We start from the raw sequence: 18,766 nt of genomic DNA on the forward strand, positions 1-18,766 counted from the left end.
AAATAACAAATGATCTTTTGCATTGTGTCTTGTAATTCTACATTGGCAATTATGGAGATGTATTTATGTGTGCACGTGTGTGCATGTATGTACATATGCTGCTTATTTTCTCCAGTTAGAGTGTAAAATTTCTCATTGGAGGCAGTAAGGATACTAACAATTATACTATTTTTTAGCCTATGTAAACATGAATATAACTGTTGGTACTCTTAATTTGAGATCTTTATTTAACCACAATGAATTATATTTTTATAATAAAATTAGAAAACAAGAAAATGCTATTAGATGGAAGAAGTCTGGCCCACAGTTTTTGAAAAGGCAGATAAAGAAATTGGTTTTATTTTATATTCAAAAACAACTGGACACCTTTTATGCAATAGTCATCTTATTTTGCATTATTTAGATTGACAATAAACAAAAAGATTACCAGCGAGATAATTGCATCCTAAGCACCAGTATCTTTTGCAGAGGATGATGATTTAGGACCAATTTCTATGAAGAATATGTTAATGAGACCCTCCAAGTGAAATCAAGATGTGCTTCAGTGTTTAATGGTTGCAATGGAAAAATGGGCACAGGAGAAAATGACCCCTTAAAAATGTACTGCAAAAACGTGTGTGTGTGTGTGTGTGTGTGTGTGTGTGTGTGTGTGTGTGTGTCTTTACATATATTAATATCAAATAAGGCATAATTAAGGCAACACAAGTGTTTACCAGTCATGGAGGTGTTATACATGCAGGATTCCAGTTGGTGAGGGATCCCTATAAATAATGCTGATACTCTGAATGTTCTTTTTTATGGTTGATCTATAGGTAGGTAGATAAGAGAGAGAGAAAGATAGTATTTACACAGAGATACACACAAAGAGATACATAGTATGTCACACAGAGATACAAACAGGAGGAGAGAATAGATTTTAAATATTTCTCCTATATGCCTTACATTGAGTTAAGTGCTAGATTTACAAATGCAAATGAGTAAGACATCCCCATCTGTGGTGGTTTTTCTGGAGGCAGCCTTAGTCTCAGCTGAAATAAATAATTACTCCAAAATCGCAGCCAGCTGGTAAAAATGCAAACGTTTATTTCTTCTTCCAAATTAGCCCTGTTAGTTGAGACCTAACTCTCTGCTTGAGCTCTAAGAGATCTTGCAGCTTTGTCCTTGGCTTCTGCCTCTGCTTTCTTCAGCCTCCAGCCAGCACCAAGGTAGAAGATACAATGAATCTTTCTGAACCTCCAGTCCCACAAGAAGAACTAAAGCCAAGCTTCAAAAGTTCCCTATATTTATGTGATCTCCCAAAGGTTAACTCCACCTTCTGGAGGGAGAGGGATTCTGGGTTATCTCCCAGAGTGCTCTCTGGCCCTAAGAACTTCAAGGGAGGTGTGAATTCGAACTAAGCCCTACACGTGTGAAATCCATTGAGTACTTAGATACTTATGAGCTCTCTAAAGGTGTAAACAGAAGCATTGTTTCCATCAGTTGTACTTAGTAGTACCTAGTTCAAGTTCTGACCCAAAATAACTCTTTCAGATTAAATCAACTCCAATGGCTTAACACTTTGTAAAGATTCCAACACCCATCTATTTGGCATTGGGGTTGTGAGGGAAACAAATAGATGAAGAACACCTATTGGACAGATTATGAAATACTTTGGCGTAAACAAGTCATAATGCTGCTGTCTGTGTGTGTGTGTGTGTGTGTGTGCGCGCGCGCATCTATATGTAGATAGATAGATATATAATCTTAGAAACTGCAGATAGGGAATGAATTGTGACTAGAATTGAGTAGGACAAAGAATGTTTGGGAAATTGATCATCGTAAAACAGAAACCCAATTTTTTTAACCTATGATATGCTTTTATTGATGTCACATGGGTACAAGTTGTACATGAAGCCTTTTTTTTTCTTTCTTTCTTTCTTTTTTTTTTTTTTTTTTTTTTGTAGGCAATTGGGGTTGAGTGACTTACCCAGGGTCTGATAGTTAGGAAGTGTTAAGTGTCTGAGGCCGTATTTGAACTCAGGTCCTCTTGACTTCAGGGCTGGTGCTAGTCTGTCTACTGCATCACCTAGCTGCCCCACGTGAAACCTTTAATTTAATTTTAATCCCCCCAATTCAATTGATAATATCTTTCCTTCTAAATTTCTTGTACTTTCCTTCTTTGTGTATATATTTATTAGCTTTATGTTATATATCTCTCTAAAAATGTGTACTTCTTATTTCTCCTATTTGCAGATAGGATCTGTTTCAGTTATGTTTGCATCCCTAGCATTTAGCACTTACCTGATGCTTTATAAACAATTTATAGGTTAATTTGGATACTGTAGTCTCTTAGGATTTACAATTGTAGGTTATTCAATAGGCGATGAAAAGGAAGTAGGCAGCAGAGAATTACTAATGATGATATATACAAGAAGCATTCTAATAAACATCATTGGAAGAAAGGAGATGGACTGATTATGTAGCAAGATTTTTCTCGCTACATTTCTAGAAAGATTGTTCCCCAGCAAAAAGAGTAACACCATTGGAAATAATCTTTTGGAAGGACAGGCTTATTAGACTTCTGTATCTTTTAATTTACCAGAATATGCAAATAAACAGGACATATTCCATTCAACATTTGTCTGTTCTGCACCTGTAGTTTAAATTGTTTTAAACAAAGTATAGAATAGCCTTGCTGGATAAAAGGAAGTGCTAAGGTGATTTTCTTTTTTGAATTATACCTTTTTAGTTTTTTAAACTGGCATTTCTACTTCAACTAGGTATACTCAAAGAAATAACTAATTGGTTTATTTATATAGTATAACTAAGCTCAACTAGAAAGGTGGTATGAGGTAGCTACATGATTTAATAAATGGAAAGAGTGCTGGATTTGGAGTCGAGAAGATGAGTTTCTAATCCTTTCTCAGTCACTTACTATTTGTGTGATTCTGGGCAAGTCACTTCTCTGTGTCTAATTTTCCTTATCTGTAAAATAAAATTGGACTCTATGGTTTCTTCTAGATCTAAATCTATGAGACAGAGAGACAGATCATAAATAAGAATGGAGACATTACCAACTGGAAAGAACAGGAAGAGTCTCATGTAGGAAGTGTGCTTAAGCTGATCTTTGAAGGAAGCTGAGAGGTTTAAGAAGTAATACAGATTGAAGGGAAAGGGGAAAGGCAGAGCTAGGTAGATAGAGCACTGAGCCTGGAGTCAGAAAAACATCTTCCTGAGTTCAACTCTGGCCTCGGTCACTTACTAGCTGTGGGACTCTGGTCAGGTCACTTAATCCTGTTTGTCTCAGTTTCTTCATTTTTATAATAAGCTAAAGAAGGAAATGGCAACCACTCCTATTTTTTGCCAAGAAAACCCCAAATGAGCTCATGAAGAGTCAGATACAACTGACCAGCAAATAACAAATAGAGCACACTGCAACTCCTACCTAAAGATACAAAACATGAGATGAAATGTCACTTGTGAGGAGTGAGGTGGGAGATTTAAGTTCTCTTGGTATAATGATCAGTGATAACTTACCTAGACATTTCACATTTTACTCACTTTACTTTAGTTTTCATTGGCCACTTTCATAAACAAGGATTATGCCCATAAAATGTTGTTATTTGTAATAATAATCACCATACCAAATTTACATACACACTATGTATACCATCTGGAAAGGACTTTTCTTACTACAATTCTATGAGATGACTAGGTACAAGTATTCTTATCTCCATTTTATAAGTGAAAACACTTCAAGGTTCCAAGGGACAAAGTGACTTCTCCATGATCCCAGTTAACATTTGGGTTTTGAACTGAACTGCCCCAGCTCTCAAGTCCGAAGCTCCAGTGTGTCTCTGAAGTGCTAATATTTCCTGTGTTCTCTTTAGTGGAAAATTCCTCTCTCTATATCCTCATTTGAGGCATCTTAGCTTGCTTTCTTCCAAACTTGATATATTCCTCTGCCCCTAAAATAATTCTTCTCCCAAACTGCTTATATCTTTGCACAAAACATGTTAAAAGTTCCTGTGTAAGAAAATTTCCAGCAACGAGTGTTTTTTTCTTTGATTCCCTTAATTCTTTTTTTTTTTTTTTTTCTTTTTAACATTTTAGCCAATAGCTTAAGGGGGATTCCTTTTAGTCTTATGGACATAGGCAATAAAGTCCTCTTAATCAAAACATTACAAATTGTTTTAGAGTGAATGTACTAGTTTTTTTCATTCTCTCCTTTTCAGATCCTGTTAGAGAAATAAGCTCAAAAGCACTGCTATTTGTAGAACAAACAGTGCTAAACATGTTAATGAGATCAAAGTACAACATTTCTGCAATTATGTCAATAGTATCTCTCCCAACTGTAGCAACCTCTGAATTTCCTCTGAAGAGGAACTTTATTCCTTAGCCTGTGCTGTTTTATCAACACTTTAGTACTGGTAGGACTTTCTGTAAAGTTTTTAGTTTCTAACTAATTACTTTAAAATCCTTTAGCAAATCACAGAGCCATTCAGGGAGAGCTGGTTCTTAATGTCTGTTTTAAATATAATATGGTACTTTTTTTTTTTAACCTGAGTCCTTATTAAAGAAAAATTGACTTTTTAATTTTTAAAAATCTTTTATTGATTTTTTAAAATATCACCTTAATTTTCAAATATATTTCTCTTTCTACTAAGAGGAGTTATGCTTTAAAGTGTGTGTGTGTGTGTGTGTGTGTGTGTGTGTGTGTGTGTAAAAATGCATCTGCTTTTTGACAGCATTTGTGATATTTTACATTGTCAGTTGTTACCTTTTCCCTGCCTGGAGCTGCCAGCTTCCCCCCATCCCTTCTTGCTCTTATATATCTGCTAACCAAACTGGGAAACAAGGGTGTGCCTAGGGGCAGTTTGATGGCATGAACTGACCCTAGAATCAGGAGAACCTGAGTTCAAATGTGCCCTCATACACTTACTAGCTGTGACCCTGAACAAGTCACTTAACTCTTCCAAAACAAAGAAAACAAACAAAAAAAGGGGGGGGGGGTGCTAGAAGCTGATCATTGATTGCTAAATTTTCTATGTGAGCATTTACATCTTAGAAACTGGCAGATCCTACCATTGGAACTTGATATATTATTTTGTTCATTGTCTCAAGAGTGATGGAGAATATGCTAATGATGCTGTTAAAACTTAAAAAAATGTGTTACACCTGTGTTTTTGTTTTTCACAAAGAGTCAGTTGTTGCACATTTCCCTGCATACTCCTGGAGGGAAATGTGAAAAATGGACTTTTAAAAGTAGGAGGATATCCTTGAAAATTCCAGTTCCACATATCTATTATTTACTAGTTAGGCTCTTGAAGAAATGAAGGAAAAGGGCATTTATTAAATGCTTGTTGTGGTCAAGGCAGGCTGCTAAGAAATTGAATTCTTTGTTAACAAAAATCACATTTTAATAGGGCATGTAGGAGAGGCTTAGGTACAGTAACACAGAACAGGATAATGCATGTTTTTGAATTTCATGTCCAGTGACACTAATTGGCCAAGTTACTTGACACCTCTGTCTTCTTCAGTTTCTTCATCTGTATGATGGGGATAATTTTCAAGTTTTGTTGTGAGGATGAGATATTTGTAAAGCACTTTGCAAACTTAAAGTACTATATAAAAGCTAGTTATTATTATTATTATTTGTTATTCTTATTTGTTAGGTGGGTAGAGGTCATGGTAACAGTTCAACTTTCTTAACACATGCTACATCTTGTTTCTTCCTCTCTCAGGTTATCGTGGTACTTCAGTATAGAAGAGAAGAGATGGTGAGGGTGGTGAGAGAAAGTGGAGAGAGAGAGAGAGAGAGAGAATGAGTGGAGCTGGGGGGAGGGAGAAAGAGAAAAAACATTTCTATTCAGTTCAACAAATTTTATTAAGCACCTGCTAGGATTCTATACAGAAATGAGACATTTCTTGCCAACAAAGAGCTTACATTCGAATGACTACCTTCTTGGCCCTTTATTCCTTTTTTAAAAAAAGTTTACTTATTGAAGAGTCATGGGAGGGGAAAGTTACTTCAAGTATAAGCTTTCTTGATCCCTTTCTTTAGCAGCTCCTTTGAGTTTTTGTCTGCTGTTTGCTCTGGAGAATCTTACTTTTGTCTAAAAGAAATATGGAAATGAGAGAAAAGTGGTAGGGTCAGATTAAATATCTGTGATTGAGCAAATAAAAGCAAGCAAAAGGAGTTTTTTTTTTTTTTAAATCAACAGCACTTTCCTGAGTGTCATTGATTTATGACAAGGTGTTTTGGTACTAAAATTTTAAGCTTTAGTAGATTAAAGTGGCACAGAGAACTTTGGGGACACTTTGTGGAAGAGTCTTTCAGTGTCTTGTTATAATTGGGTGGCTCTAGTTGCAGTTTCTTTGGTTTAAATAAGATCTATTCCTAAACTCAATTAATAGTATCTCAGAACCTGTCTCTTGATAGACCAGGATGACACAAAGGTCATTGAAGTTAGAATAATAGTAAATATGTGATAGACTCTTGATTTCCCACTGGCATTCTATATATAATCTTTTGTGTACATGATAGGAGTTTTATTGAAAATGCTAACTAGATACAAGTCAAATGTCAAAACTGTGTAGATGATGTTTTTATTTGGTTACCAACCACTTCAGGGACGGGAGAGAAGAGGGAGGGAAAGAATTTGGAACCAAAAGTTAAAAAACAAATATTCAAAATTGTTTTTGCATATGTACTTTGGGGAAAATAAAATTATTTTAAAGTAGAGTATATGGGTAATAAACATAGGAGTGTTACTGATTTATTGAATGTCAGAATCTTTCATTAATGAATCACAGCCTAAGTGCATTAATTGTCTAATAGATGGAGTGATTTATTTTGTTCTGGGATTTAATATGAGTGTTTTATGGTTTTGTGGAGGATAAGTAGAGCATTTTTATGCAAAAATGTTGAAAATTGCATGAGATATCATATGGATATATTTATTCTCATTGGATAGATAGATCAATCAGAAATGGATTTTGCCATCTCTGACTGGAATATTTCAAAATGTGTTTTGATACTGCTTTAGAAGAATGTGACATGTTGGCAAAGGACCCAAGATTGGAATCTGGGTCACTTCCTTAGACCTCATGATTGGGCTCTGTGATGTGAGTCAAGTCACTGAACCTCTCTGGGCCTCAGTTTGCTCATTTTTGAAAAAAATAAAGAGTTGAACTAAAAGATCTTTAGGGCCCCTTTCAGCTGATAAAATTCTGAAATGATCAAATTCATTTCTGTGGTTCCTACTAGACAGGAACATTATCACAAATTAAATTATTTACACCATGCAAGTTGTAATAAGCAAAGAAAGCCAATCTCCAGCAATAAAGTAGCAACAATCTTTGCTTCTACAAATAGAGATGTGGATCACCATTGTATCTATTATTTGTAGAATTCTTTTTGAACATTGTGTTATTGTGGCATACTAGGCAGAAGTGTAATTGAAAAGCTTAATGGTGATTCTTAATGTTCTGCCATCATAGTAAAATGACTAATGCTTAGATATTTGGCCCTTACCTATATATAATGACACCCTCCCCCCCCAAAAAAAAAAAAGTTTGATTAAAACAATTTCATTTTCATTTCACAATCTCCTCTCATATTAAAGAATTTAAGAGAAAAACATTTTGACAACATCTTGAACAGTATACACCTACTTTCATACCTGTAGTCCACCACATCTTTACTATGAAGATTGAGGTTTGTTTCATCATCCATCCTCTGTAGCTGAGATTGGTTATTGCATTGATATAAGTTCTGATGTCTTTAAATTTTTTTTCCTTTACCCTTTTTTTGTGGTTATTTTTATGTGTTTTCTCTACTTATTTTGTTCTGTATCTGTGTTCATAAATTCCCAAAATTTCTGATTTCATAGTCATTATTTCTTACAACATAGCAATACTGTTCAGTTATGTGGCCGTTGGTCCAATCATTGACCAATTGAGGCGCTCTTTTTTTTCCCTCCAGTTTTTTGTTTTGTTTTGTTTTTTGCTATCACGGGATAGATATAAATAGTCTTGGTATGCAGGGTATCTTTCCCTCCTTTGACCTCTTTGGTAAATGCCTAGTAGTCATATTGCTGGGTTAAAGTTTATGAACAGCTCAGTCACTTTTTTTCATATAATTCTAAATTGTTTCCCAGAAGTAGCAAGCTGGTTCTTAGCTCTCCCAACATTGTTTTACTATACCTATCTTCCAGCAGCCTCTCCAGCCCTGATTTTTCCCCACTCCATCTTTTCTAATCTTTGCCACTTTTCTGGGTGACTCAAGTTTTTTAAATTGGATATTTTTGATTATTTAAAAATGAATATAGTCACCTTAGGAAACTGAATTTTTATAATTTCATTTTCATTTTATTGTTGGTTGAAAGAAAGAGGCTAAAGGAAAATTGAAAGTGATAAAATTTTAATCAAATAATAGCCATTGCTGGTGCTTTTTAAAATTAAATACATTTTACTACTATGTTCAAATAGTAAGGGGGTGCTTCAAGGAATGCAGAGAATCTAAGAAATGGTTAAGTAGCATTTTATATTTTTCTTGTTATACATCCAAGCTACTGGCATTTATTTTAATCAGTAGTTTTAGGGAAAAAATTAAAATGAAAGACTAAAATGGTACCTTCATGGGAGAAAGATTCATCATGGCGGGAGGGAGAGATAGTAATGTTATCTAGACTGAATCCTGGAGGAGATAGAGGAGGAAAGTTATCATAGAGTAAATGTTGACACTAAAAGGACTCTAGAAATAATCTAGTGCAATTTTTGTTTTTAAAGATGAGAAAACCTAGACCCAGAGACCTTAAATAGCTCTCTTCCCATTGGTTTCTTTGTTAAGAATCCTTCCCCAATTCTGTCTTATCTTGTCTTTAAAAACTACCTCCCTCCATTCATTAACATTTTGTTTTGAATCTCTTTAATGTACTATTAATAAAAATATTCCTACAGTTATGGGGTTTTTTTTTTTTGTTTGTTTTTTTTTTTTTTTTTTTTTTTTGGTCTTTTTTATAATCTTACTAGACTAAGCTCAGTGAGGGAGAGAGAGAAAGAAGGGAAGGGCGCACACACACACACACACACACACACACGCACACTCACACGCCTGCCTAGTGAGAACAAGGATAGTGGTTTATGTGAACTTACCTCATCTTATTTGCCATAATATACACATTCAGGGGTTTGAAAAAATGTTGAATGTATGTTATCGAATGAGCTTTTTATGCTTATTACCCTATCATTATTATCCTTTTTTGATCCCTATTTCTGAACAATCATGCCGTCTTAAGAATATGTTATAAATGGTGAATGTTTTTATTTTACTGGTAACTGAGTGTGTGTGTGTGTGTGTGTGTGTGTGTGTGTATGCGTGTGTGTGTGTTTGATTGTTTACTCTGCTTAAAAATTATCCTGGTTCTTTGTGTTGAAAGTCTTCATAAAATTTATATTTATTCACCTCATAGTGCAAATATCACTCCTGAAGATGATTTCTCAAGTCGACATGCTCGAACAGAAAAGAAAGGATCTAGACACAGCAAGGAATTACGGACTTCTCCAAATTTATTGGAGAAGAAAATTGAAGAACTTGAAAAGGTATGGCCTAAGATTATTTTAGATAGTTTAATATCTTAATATCACCCTATTCTCTGCTCAGAAAAGTAGAAGACTCAAATAAGTACTGTAGGGGTTTTTGTCCTTGAAAAGAGGTGTAGAACTAAACCAGAGGGAGAATTTGGAATAAGGGATAAAAGTGGGAGGAGGAGGAACAGAACTTTTAACATTTGAACTGTCTTAACCTGTGTAGTTGAGTCACGGTGTTGTACTGTCGTTTTGTTAATTTGATATCTAGTTCCCTATAGTCACTAGATTTGTATTTTCCTGTTTCCTTCCCTTGTCACCCTTCCTATTGCTGATGAAACTTTAGAAATTCATTAGTTTTAAAATAGATTCTGCTTATACAGTATCCTAGAGCTTTCCCTGGGATAGGTCAAAAGAGTTGTATATTTAATAAACATACATAGTACCTAAAATTGTAGGATTTGCATCCAGAGCTTAAGCAGATTTTGGGTTTCTGTCTTCAAAACAAAACAGAAAATTATGGCTGGGCTCAAGGGTCCCCAAAAACAGTTCAAAGAAGATTCCTTTCATTACCTAAAGAGTCAAGTGCACAGGCACATTCAAATTGATCCCATATTAATATTATCACCCATGTCCTTGAAAATAACTTTTCAACCAGTGGACAAACATGTGAAATCTGTTTTCAGATCAAATGACTCAACTGAAACTAAATTATTCCCTGATATCAAAGGATTTGCACAAATAAAAATCTAATTTTAGCTATTTTCATGTTAGAGGATTGTGATTAATGTGAAAGTAAATTCTCAGGCTTCAACTACAGCATGCTCTTGAAATTATTTTCCAAGTTTCTTAGGGTTTCAGTTTTTCTTAAATACTGATTTTCCCCAAAGTGGAAATTATATTGTAAACTTATAAAACCACTAGAGAGTGAGTGAAATGTTTTCCGCACAATTAATAGTGGAGATTGGTAGGTTACAAGGATAAAGGGAGTAAGTACACCATTGAGAAATTGATTAGCATTTGTTAGAGACTTGGCTAAACCTTGATTTAATCTGCCAGATTCCTTTTAGCTTTTGCATTCCCCTCATTCTCCTTTCTTCCTGTGGGTGAATTCTCTCATGTACCTAAGTTACAAAAGGCAATTTTAAGTAAGCTACCTTGGGGGATCTCTAAATTGGAATGCTGAATATTTCTAAGTGTTTGGGGGTTTTGTTTTTGTTTTTGAGACTATAAACATTCTTTTAGTATGGAAATCCATTTTTGTTCAAATAATACTTGGTTTTGTGGGGACTGAGTATGGATCATAACATAGTTTTCACTTTTTTTGTTTACTTGCATTTTGTTTTCTTTCTAAATTTTTTTCCTTTTTGATCTGATTTTTCTTGTGTAGCATGATAATTTGTGGAAATGTATAGAAAAATTGCACGTTTAAAATATATTAGATTATTTGCCATCTAAGGGAGAGGGTTAAGGGAAGGGAGGGAAAAAAATTTGGTACACAAGGTTTTTCAAGGGTGAATGTTGAAAACTATGCATATATTTTGAAAATAAAAGGCTTTAATAATAATAATAAAAAAAAAAGCAAAGGAAAGAAAAGAAAAAAAAAATAAGACTCCATTTTTGTAACTGTTTCTACTAGGAAGTAGTTAAAGAGAAACAAGAAAATCAAAAACTCCAGAAAATGATTCAGGATAAAGAAGATGTAATTGGAAGACTCAAAGAAGAAATTGATTTATTAAATAGGGTAAGTTCTGTAGATGTCTTAGTTGTATGATGTGTCCTAATTGTGGGAAAATGCATAAATTTGGCTCCATTATATTAATGAGCTTATGCTTTGCTTACAGATTTCGACATCTCATAGATGACTGATAGTAGAAATCATATCCTTGATGATTGCTATGTGACAACATATTTAATTTAATTTACTGCTTGATTGTGATTTATAAGATAGTAATGTAGTGTAGTAGGAAGTGCCCTGAATTTGTAGTCTCAGGTTCTGCAGCTATCTACTTATGTGATCTTTATTTATTTAGGCTGCATGACCCTGGGCAAGTCATTTAACCCTTTTTACTTCAATTTCCTCATTTTAAGATGAGCTGGAGAAGGAATTGGCAAACTACTCCTGTATCCTTGACAAGAAAATGCCAAATAGTCAAAAAGAGTCTGCCACAACTGAACAGCAACAACTATGTTGAGCCATGCTATTTTTTTTATTATAAATTTTTGATCCAAATGATTATTTGGACATTTTGGTACTATATTTGATATTGGTACTATGTGCCCTATCTCTCCCCTCCTCCCATCAATTTCTTTGGAAAAGAGTTCACAAGTTCCATTCATTGGGGCTTTGAACAAATCATCCCACTTTAATTTGGAAGACCTCTGTTTGCTCAGCTAAAGTGAGGTGCATGGTAGATGACCTCTCAGATCTCTTCTTGTGCCATCCTTCAGCCACTATTACTCTGTACATTCCCTTGTCATATCCCCTAATCATAATATTTTAGTTTTCTTTTCACACTTCAAAATGATTTGCTCACCAGTTCTATATTAGCTTTTTGACCTAACCTCTGCCTAGCTTTACCTTTCTTAAGTACATCTGGATCTTTCATTTGTACACAAGATTAAAATATGGTATTTTTAAGGGGCCTCCTCTATGGTAGCCTCATGCTTAATGTTATGGGCTGATAGTAAAATGATTAAGCACCTATCTCCAAGGAATTTACAATCCACTCAAGATAATTAGTGAAACATATAATTTTTGTGATTTGGTTAACTTATCAGTGAAGTAACTTATTCAAAAATTTGAATCTTGGCAAAATAGCCAATAGCAATTGAAATTTTACTGGGTTTTTCTTTTTTTTTTTTTTTTTTTCTTTTTTCTTTTTCTTTTTCTTTCTTTCTTTTTTTTTTTTTTAACTGCAAATCTATCTACCAAAGTCTTTGATTTTACTTAGTTTTAATGAATGAAAGTCTGTGCAAAATGTCATTAAATTTTTAAAAATTCTTTTGTACTACTATCTAAAGATAATACAATTTTTTTTAGAATGCTGCTGTCGTAACACATGTGTAACTCAAAGATTATTGTATTTCCATTCTCACTGATTTAAACTGACAGATTAAATCTGTGCTCTTCTTTGAACCATTATTTAAATTGTTAATTTCTGGTGGTATCTCCATTGTATTTTCTAGTATTTGAAAGTAAGGTCTCAATCTGAAATGTTTGATTGAAGAGACTGGTAGGTTTTCTAATACTACTCATAGTCCTAGTAATCCATAGGATTGACTCATAGTCAAAGTAATCCAAAGTTTACAAAACACTTTATTCACAGAAAGCACTATGAGATATTAGATAATACAAGTATTATAATTTCCATTTTGCAGAAGAGGAAACTTAAGTCATAAAAACTTTGTGACTTGATCAAGGTCAAATGGCAGTTAGTGGCAGGGCCATAATCTGAACCTTGTTTATTTAGGATCATCCAATTCTCTCATATTATAGATAAGAATTTTCTTAGTTAAATGAATTGCCCAAAGTCTTACAGGTAGTCACTTAAGAGACAGAATCTGAGCTCAGACCCTATGTCTCAAAAAGTAGTGAGTGCTCTTTTTACTCTAAAACATTATTTTCTTAAACCAGATGGAGAGTGGGGGAGAAGAAATGTGAAACTATATGTAGTATAAATTTTGGTTTTTTTTTAGTGATACTGGGGAACCTTTCTTTCTTCCAATAATATATGTTTGTCCTACTTTAATAATATATCATCACCTCTTTCTTGAAGTTTCTTTACTTATGTTTCCTTTTTTTCCCTAAGGACCTAGATGACACAGAAGATGAAAATGAACAACTAAAGCAGGAAAACAAAACCCTTTTAAAAGTGGTTGGACAACTGACAAGGTAGAAGATCCTAGCCTCAGTGAGGAGAATGATTTGTAAAACTACTGATTGAATGTTGAGGTCAATGCTAGGGCAATATTTTCCATGCTGCAATTCATTAAAATAACTAAGTGTGTATTTATTTCTTGGAAACTGATGGATGTTTATTTTCATAATATTTTTCTTTTTCAATATCAATAAAATTAAGGTATCCACCTCATTTCATGAAATAAGCAACATTTTTCAGTTATTGGAATAGTTGATAAGGGGCTATAAATTCTCTAGTTTATGTATTCTGATAATATATGTGGCCCAAAATGGCTCAGATTATGTCTTCACCTCTCAGATTATCTCCCTCCCTTAAAAAAAAAAAAAAAAAGAAAGAAAATAAAAGAAATAGAGCATAAAACTTTGTTTACATGGATCTGAATATATTTTGGGAGTTTCTTGTTTTGTTTGAGTTGTTTGAGTAGCTGTAAAGTACAGATTCCTTATTAGTGATGTGTAAGATTTTTGCATAATGAGGACTCACTGTGACAAAATCTTATTCTTGGGGGTTTCTTTTTACTTATTCTAAGAGATTAGAATAGTAGGTTAGCTCAGTTCTGTATTGCAATCATCTTTTTAAAGGAAAGCAAATTGTAATTTCATAACAGTCAATCTCACATAGTTGAGTTCAGTTAGATATTGTATAATATATATGTATATATTATATATATATATATATATATATAATATACATATATATATTTTAGAAAAGTACTTGAATTATGTGTTCCATAGTAAATACAAATTTACCATCTTGGGTCTGTATATTGAGAATTTAAAGCGCTTTAACTTCTGCAAAAACGTACAAATGTAATGTTTATGTAAATGTTCTTATGAAGTTTGTAGTTACTATTTTTTATTGTTTGCAGAAAGTTTATTAGAACATGTTTGTAAAAAGAATGATAAAACAACATGTTTGTAAAAAGGAAAAAAAGGAAATTCTTTTGTCTATACACAATTTCAGTTTATAATAAAATACATATTCTTAACATCTTTTTGCCTAATAAAAATGAAAAATATTTATCTGGACTTAAACAATTATGGTATTTACATGAGCATAATTGTCACTAAGACCAATGTTGATTTTATTCTATATTGCCTGTTACTTATAATCTTAGATAAAGTCTTATGTGTTGTAATTTGTCCTTCTCTAAGAGAACTAGGGATTTCTTACCCCGAATTTGAAGCAGTTGTATATATTATTTTAAGAGCAAATAAGATTTTTTTTTCTCTTAAAGATTTATAAGTTGTAAATATGCTGTTAACCTGATTTTAATAGTGGTAGAATGCTCTTTTACTCCAAAATATATATTTTGAATACTTTGGGGATGGGTGTGTTCTAATACTCTTTACTAGTAGCTTAGCATTTTGATCTGTTTGAATCTTATCATTGATACAGAAATTCTCTCCTGATTTTTTTCAACTTTTCTACCTTTTATAGAGATATGTCCCAGAGTATATATTACAGGTCTAGACCACGAGAAAGCCATTTTGGCTACCTCATTTAACCCACATCCCCATTTCATTATCTCCCACCATGCCTGAACTTTGTACTGAGAATAGACAAAGGAATTGAGAAAGGAAATGTTATGCTGATTGAACTAGTTTTCTTTTTACCTAATTTTAGTACTCCTTTAATCTTTTATTTCTAAGCACTGTGCCTAAAAATTTGATGTGCAAAGACAAAAATGAAATTGTTCCTCCCCTCAAGTTATATTCTATTGGCTAGTAAATTAATGCTAGATAATTAATAGATTAGAGGTTAAATATTTCAAACCATTGACTAGGCAATAGGATTGGTACTAGGTATTGGAAAGAGACAAGATCCACCTATTTTCACAAACTAAGCTATCATTTTTTTCTGTTGTTTTTTTACTTCCACATAGGCATTGCTGATTAGAAATAATCATAATCATAATGGTAAATTAAAAAATTGAACCATCATATTTTATTAATTCAGGAAAGGATGGCACTGAGAAGGAAGGAGGAGAGGACTAAAAAGTTCAATGATCCATTTTGAGTAGAGTGTTTCAATTTTAGCATCTGAGAGATTTCTCTTAATGAATATTTTATATTAAGGTTTTCTTTAATGTTTTTTGTAGAACATAAGTATCTGCTTCAATCAAATATATACACTGATTCCTAGCAGAAAATAGGTATTGTTCATAGCACCAATGTTAAAAAAAAGAAAAAAAAGAAAAAGAAAAAAAATACCTCCATAGTCAAAAATGACTACTTCTCAAGAACATTAATTCATTCGTCCAAGTGCACTGTTTTCAACAGCATTCAAAGCAGCTACTTTCACGTATACTTTTTTAGGACTGCTTTGATTGCTGGCTTAGCAATCTTTCAAATTACCTTCAATGTAACGTTCTAAAATATGGTCTCCATTTTCATTTAAAAAGCATCGTATCGGGCAGCTAGGTAGGGCAGTGGACAGAGCACCAGACCTGAAGCCAGGTTGGCCTGAGTTCAAATGTGGTCTCAGACACTTAACACTTCCTAGCTGTGTGACACCCTGGGCAAGTCATTTAATCCCAGTTGCCTCAGCAAAAAAAAAAAAGGAGGGGGACATCATATCATAATTGTATGATAAAGGGATTGGACTACTGATTTTCTTGAATGTGAAATCCCAAAATAAGGAAAAGTCCCTTCCCAATAAATCAGCACCTTTAATTTATATGAAAGACTTGGTGAGGAGATTGATTAATTTGGACAGAGTCCAAGAGAGTTGCCTAGAACAGACAGGTTAAGTAAGAACCAGTGTATGCCAGAAATAGGATGCGAAAGTCCCAGGTCTTCCAGACTTCAAGACCAGTTCTCCATTTACTACATCATGATGTCTTTTAATTTTTTGAGACCCTTAAGGATTTTGTTGCCTTGGTATTAATTTCATAGGGGATGGCTTATGGTATATAATTTTCTTTTCTTTTTCTTTTTTGTATTTTTGTGGTGTTGGAGGGGGGGTTGTTTTTTACAAGACAATTAAAATTAAATGACTTGCTTAGGGTCACAGAGCTAATAAATGTTAGGTGTTGGAGAACAGATTTGAACTCAGTTTCATCTGACTCCAGGGTCAGTGTTCTATCCACTATACCACCTAGCTGAACCATAATTTTCTTTTAAAAGACTAATTGGTTATTAAATGTTGGCTTCTTGTTAACATTTTTAAAATTAATCTGAATAAATCTATTAAAGTTTACCTCAATACCAGTGCTGAAGCAAAATATTCACCTTTAAGGTGAAAATCTAATTTGGGGACATTTCAGGCAAGATTTTGTTATCCAGATTAATCTGATTTTGAGATGAAGTCATTTGCATTTTCACTAATGTTTCATTATAAACAATGCAATTAGATATTGTGGGATCATCCATATTCACTACTCTGAAATAGATCTATATGCAAAGACCCTGCAGGTATAATGGACCAGATCATTTGGACTATATTTTTTAATGTATTTTATTCTTAATTTATGGAATAAGACAAGCATTTCCATAATATAGTATGTAGCATAAGCTGTTGGTGATCATAGTCCTTGTCTATGTACTTGACACAGCTTTTTAAAGTCAAGGCCTAGGATACTTGTGGTCTTGTTTGATAGTGCATCAGTTTCATCAAGGGATGTACCTTCTTAGTATCCTATTAGTAGTATTAACCAACAGAACCAATTTTCTAATAGTGAAAGCAGAAGAGAACTAAATTTGAAAGTGCTGTATGGTAATACCTACTCTAGTTAGTCAATTTAAAAAAAATAGAATTTGTTAATAGTGGAATTCAAACTAGAACATAAAATCCCGTAAAGCCAGGATCCATCATGCAAAATGTAAAGGCATACTTGAAATTATAATAATTATATCCTAGGTCAGTGATTTCAATAGCACAGGAAGTCTTTGGTTAGGAATCCTTAAGAGGATCAACAGCTGTTAAGCAACGTAATTCTTAAAACTGTTTGGGTAAGGATAGGTTGATTTAGTTAGCTAGTATTGTACTATACAGTATGTATCAGAAGTAGGCCCTATCCCAGGTTGCTTTTGAACATTCTAATAATGATGATTAAACTTAATATGTCTATCTTCAATAATCCTCATCTTTTTGTTTTAATATTGGTTAAAGTTTTTAACCACATATTTGATGAACATATGTTTACAGAATTTACTGGGATGTTTTGAAAAAAAACTTGGATTATGCTAAAATTATTTTAATTGTATAAGGAAATTTTATGATAAAAATTCTTATGTTAAAATAGGATCTTATTTCCCCAAAATTTATTTTTATGTCCTGAAAATGGATTTATAACCCCCAAAATTAATTATTTTATAACCATAAAAGTTATTGCTCTGGTTTATTATTTTGCCTATATTTAAAATTTGAATTATTCTTTAGTGGGAGTAATATTTATCCCTTATTAGGGGGTTACCATTGGAATTTTCTCCCCAATGTTGAGGAAACAGCCTCATGATACTAAGGCAAGAACTAGTCAGTTATTTGATTTGCTCTTTTCCATTAAGCTGGAAGCCACATACTTCCCCAATAGTCAATGACTAAGCTATACCTCAGGGACAGAAAGAGCCAAATGGACAAAGATCCATATTTCTCTTTCCAAATCTTCCCACACGTATGTATATTCCATTGAATTTTCTTTAATTGTTTCTGAATTTGGAGACTTGAATTAAAACATTTGAATCCTGTAAATTGTGGGAAATTATGAGATATTCTCTGTCTTTTAGAAAATATTTGGCCATATTCTTCCAGCATGTAGATTACTGCCCCTATAACAAATTAAGCAATCTTGCATTGGGTGTCCAATAGGGATTGAGTGATTGATTGGTTGTTAATAATAGATTTTTTAAAAAAAAGTGACAATAGCACTGCCTATGAGGGACAAAAATTTACTTGGTCATAGATATCATCTCCAAACCCAAAATGCTGTGTTTGCAGCCACTTGGCCAATCTGACTGTTTGCATTGCCTAATCAAAACCTTTTGGAGTCTGGGTTACCTAAATAATTCAGGTCATATGATAAACATGCAGGTGTTATTTACTTCAGCTCTTGCCTACATGTTCCCAAGCACATTCAAAAGTGTCTAAATTAATCATAGAAAATAAGTAGAGTCTTAGGATTTTACTAGTTGAAGGAGACTTAATGAATTTAAATTATATTAAGGTAGAGCTACTGTGTTGTTGGGAGAAGAGTCATAATAATATTATAACTAACATTTCTGTAGTGCTTACTATTTATCAGACACTGTGCTAAGCACTTAAAAATTATCTTA

General features: G+C 33.3%; 1 protein-coding gene across 6 annotated transcripts in view; it reads left to right on the forward strand.

The window, feature by feature from the left end:
* PAWR (pro-apoptotic WT1 regulator) overlaps positions 1 to 14,819 on the forward strand; it is a 138,549-nt gene extending 123,730 nt beyond the window's left edge. For 5 of the 6 annotated variants that reach the window (XM_031939500.1, XM_031939501.1, XM_031939499.1 and 2 more), the window contains 4 exons: positions 5,724 to 5,759; positions 9,456 to 9,585; positions 11,210 to 11,314; positions 13,383 to 14,819. In XM_031939500.1, the coding sequence (XP_031795360.1) occupies positions 5,724 to 5,759; positions 9,456 to 9,585; positions 11,210 to 11,314; positions 13,383 to 13,469 (358 nt within the window). In that variant the 3' untranslated portion in view covers positions 13,470 to 14,819. The remainder of the gene's footprint in view (positions 1 to 5,723; positions 5,760 to 9,455; positions 9,586 to 11,209; positions 11,315 to 13,382) is intronic. The other variant, XM_031939502.1, reaches the window with a different exon arrangement.
* Positions 14,820 to 18,766: the final 3,947 nt, after the last annotated feature.

Source organism: Sarcophilus harrisii, chromosome 5 (genome assembly GCF_902635505.1).
Source record: "Sarcophilus harrisii chromosome 5, mSarHar1.11, whole genome shotgun sequence".
Taxonomy (NCBI): Eukaryota; Metazoa; Chordata; class Mammalia; order Dasyuromorphia; family Dasyuridae; genus Sarcophilus; species Sarcophilus harrisii.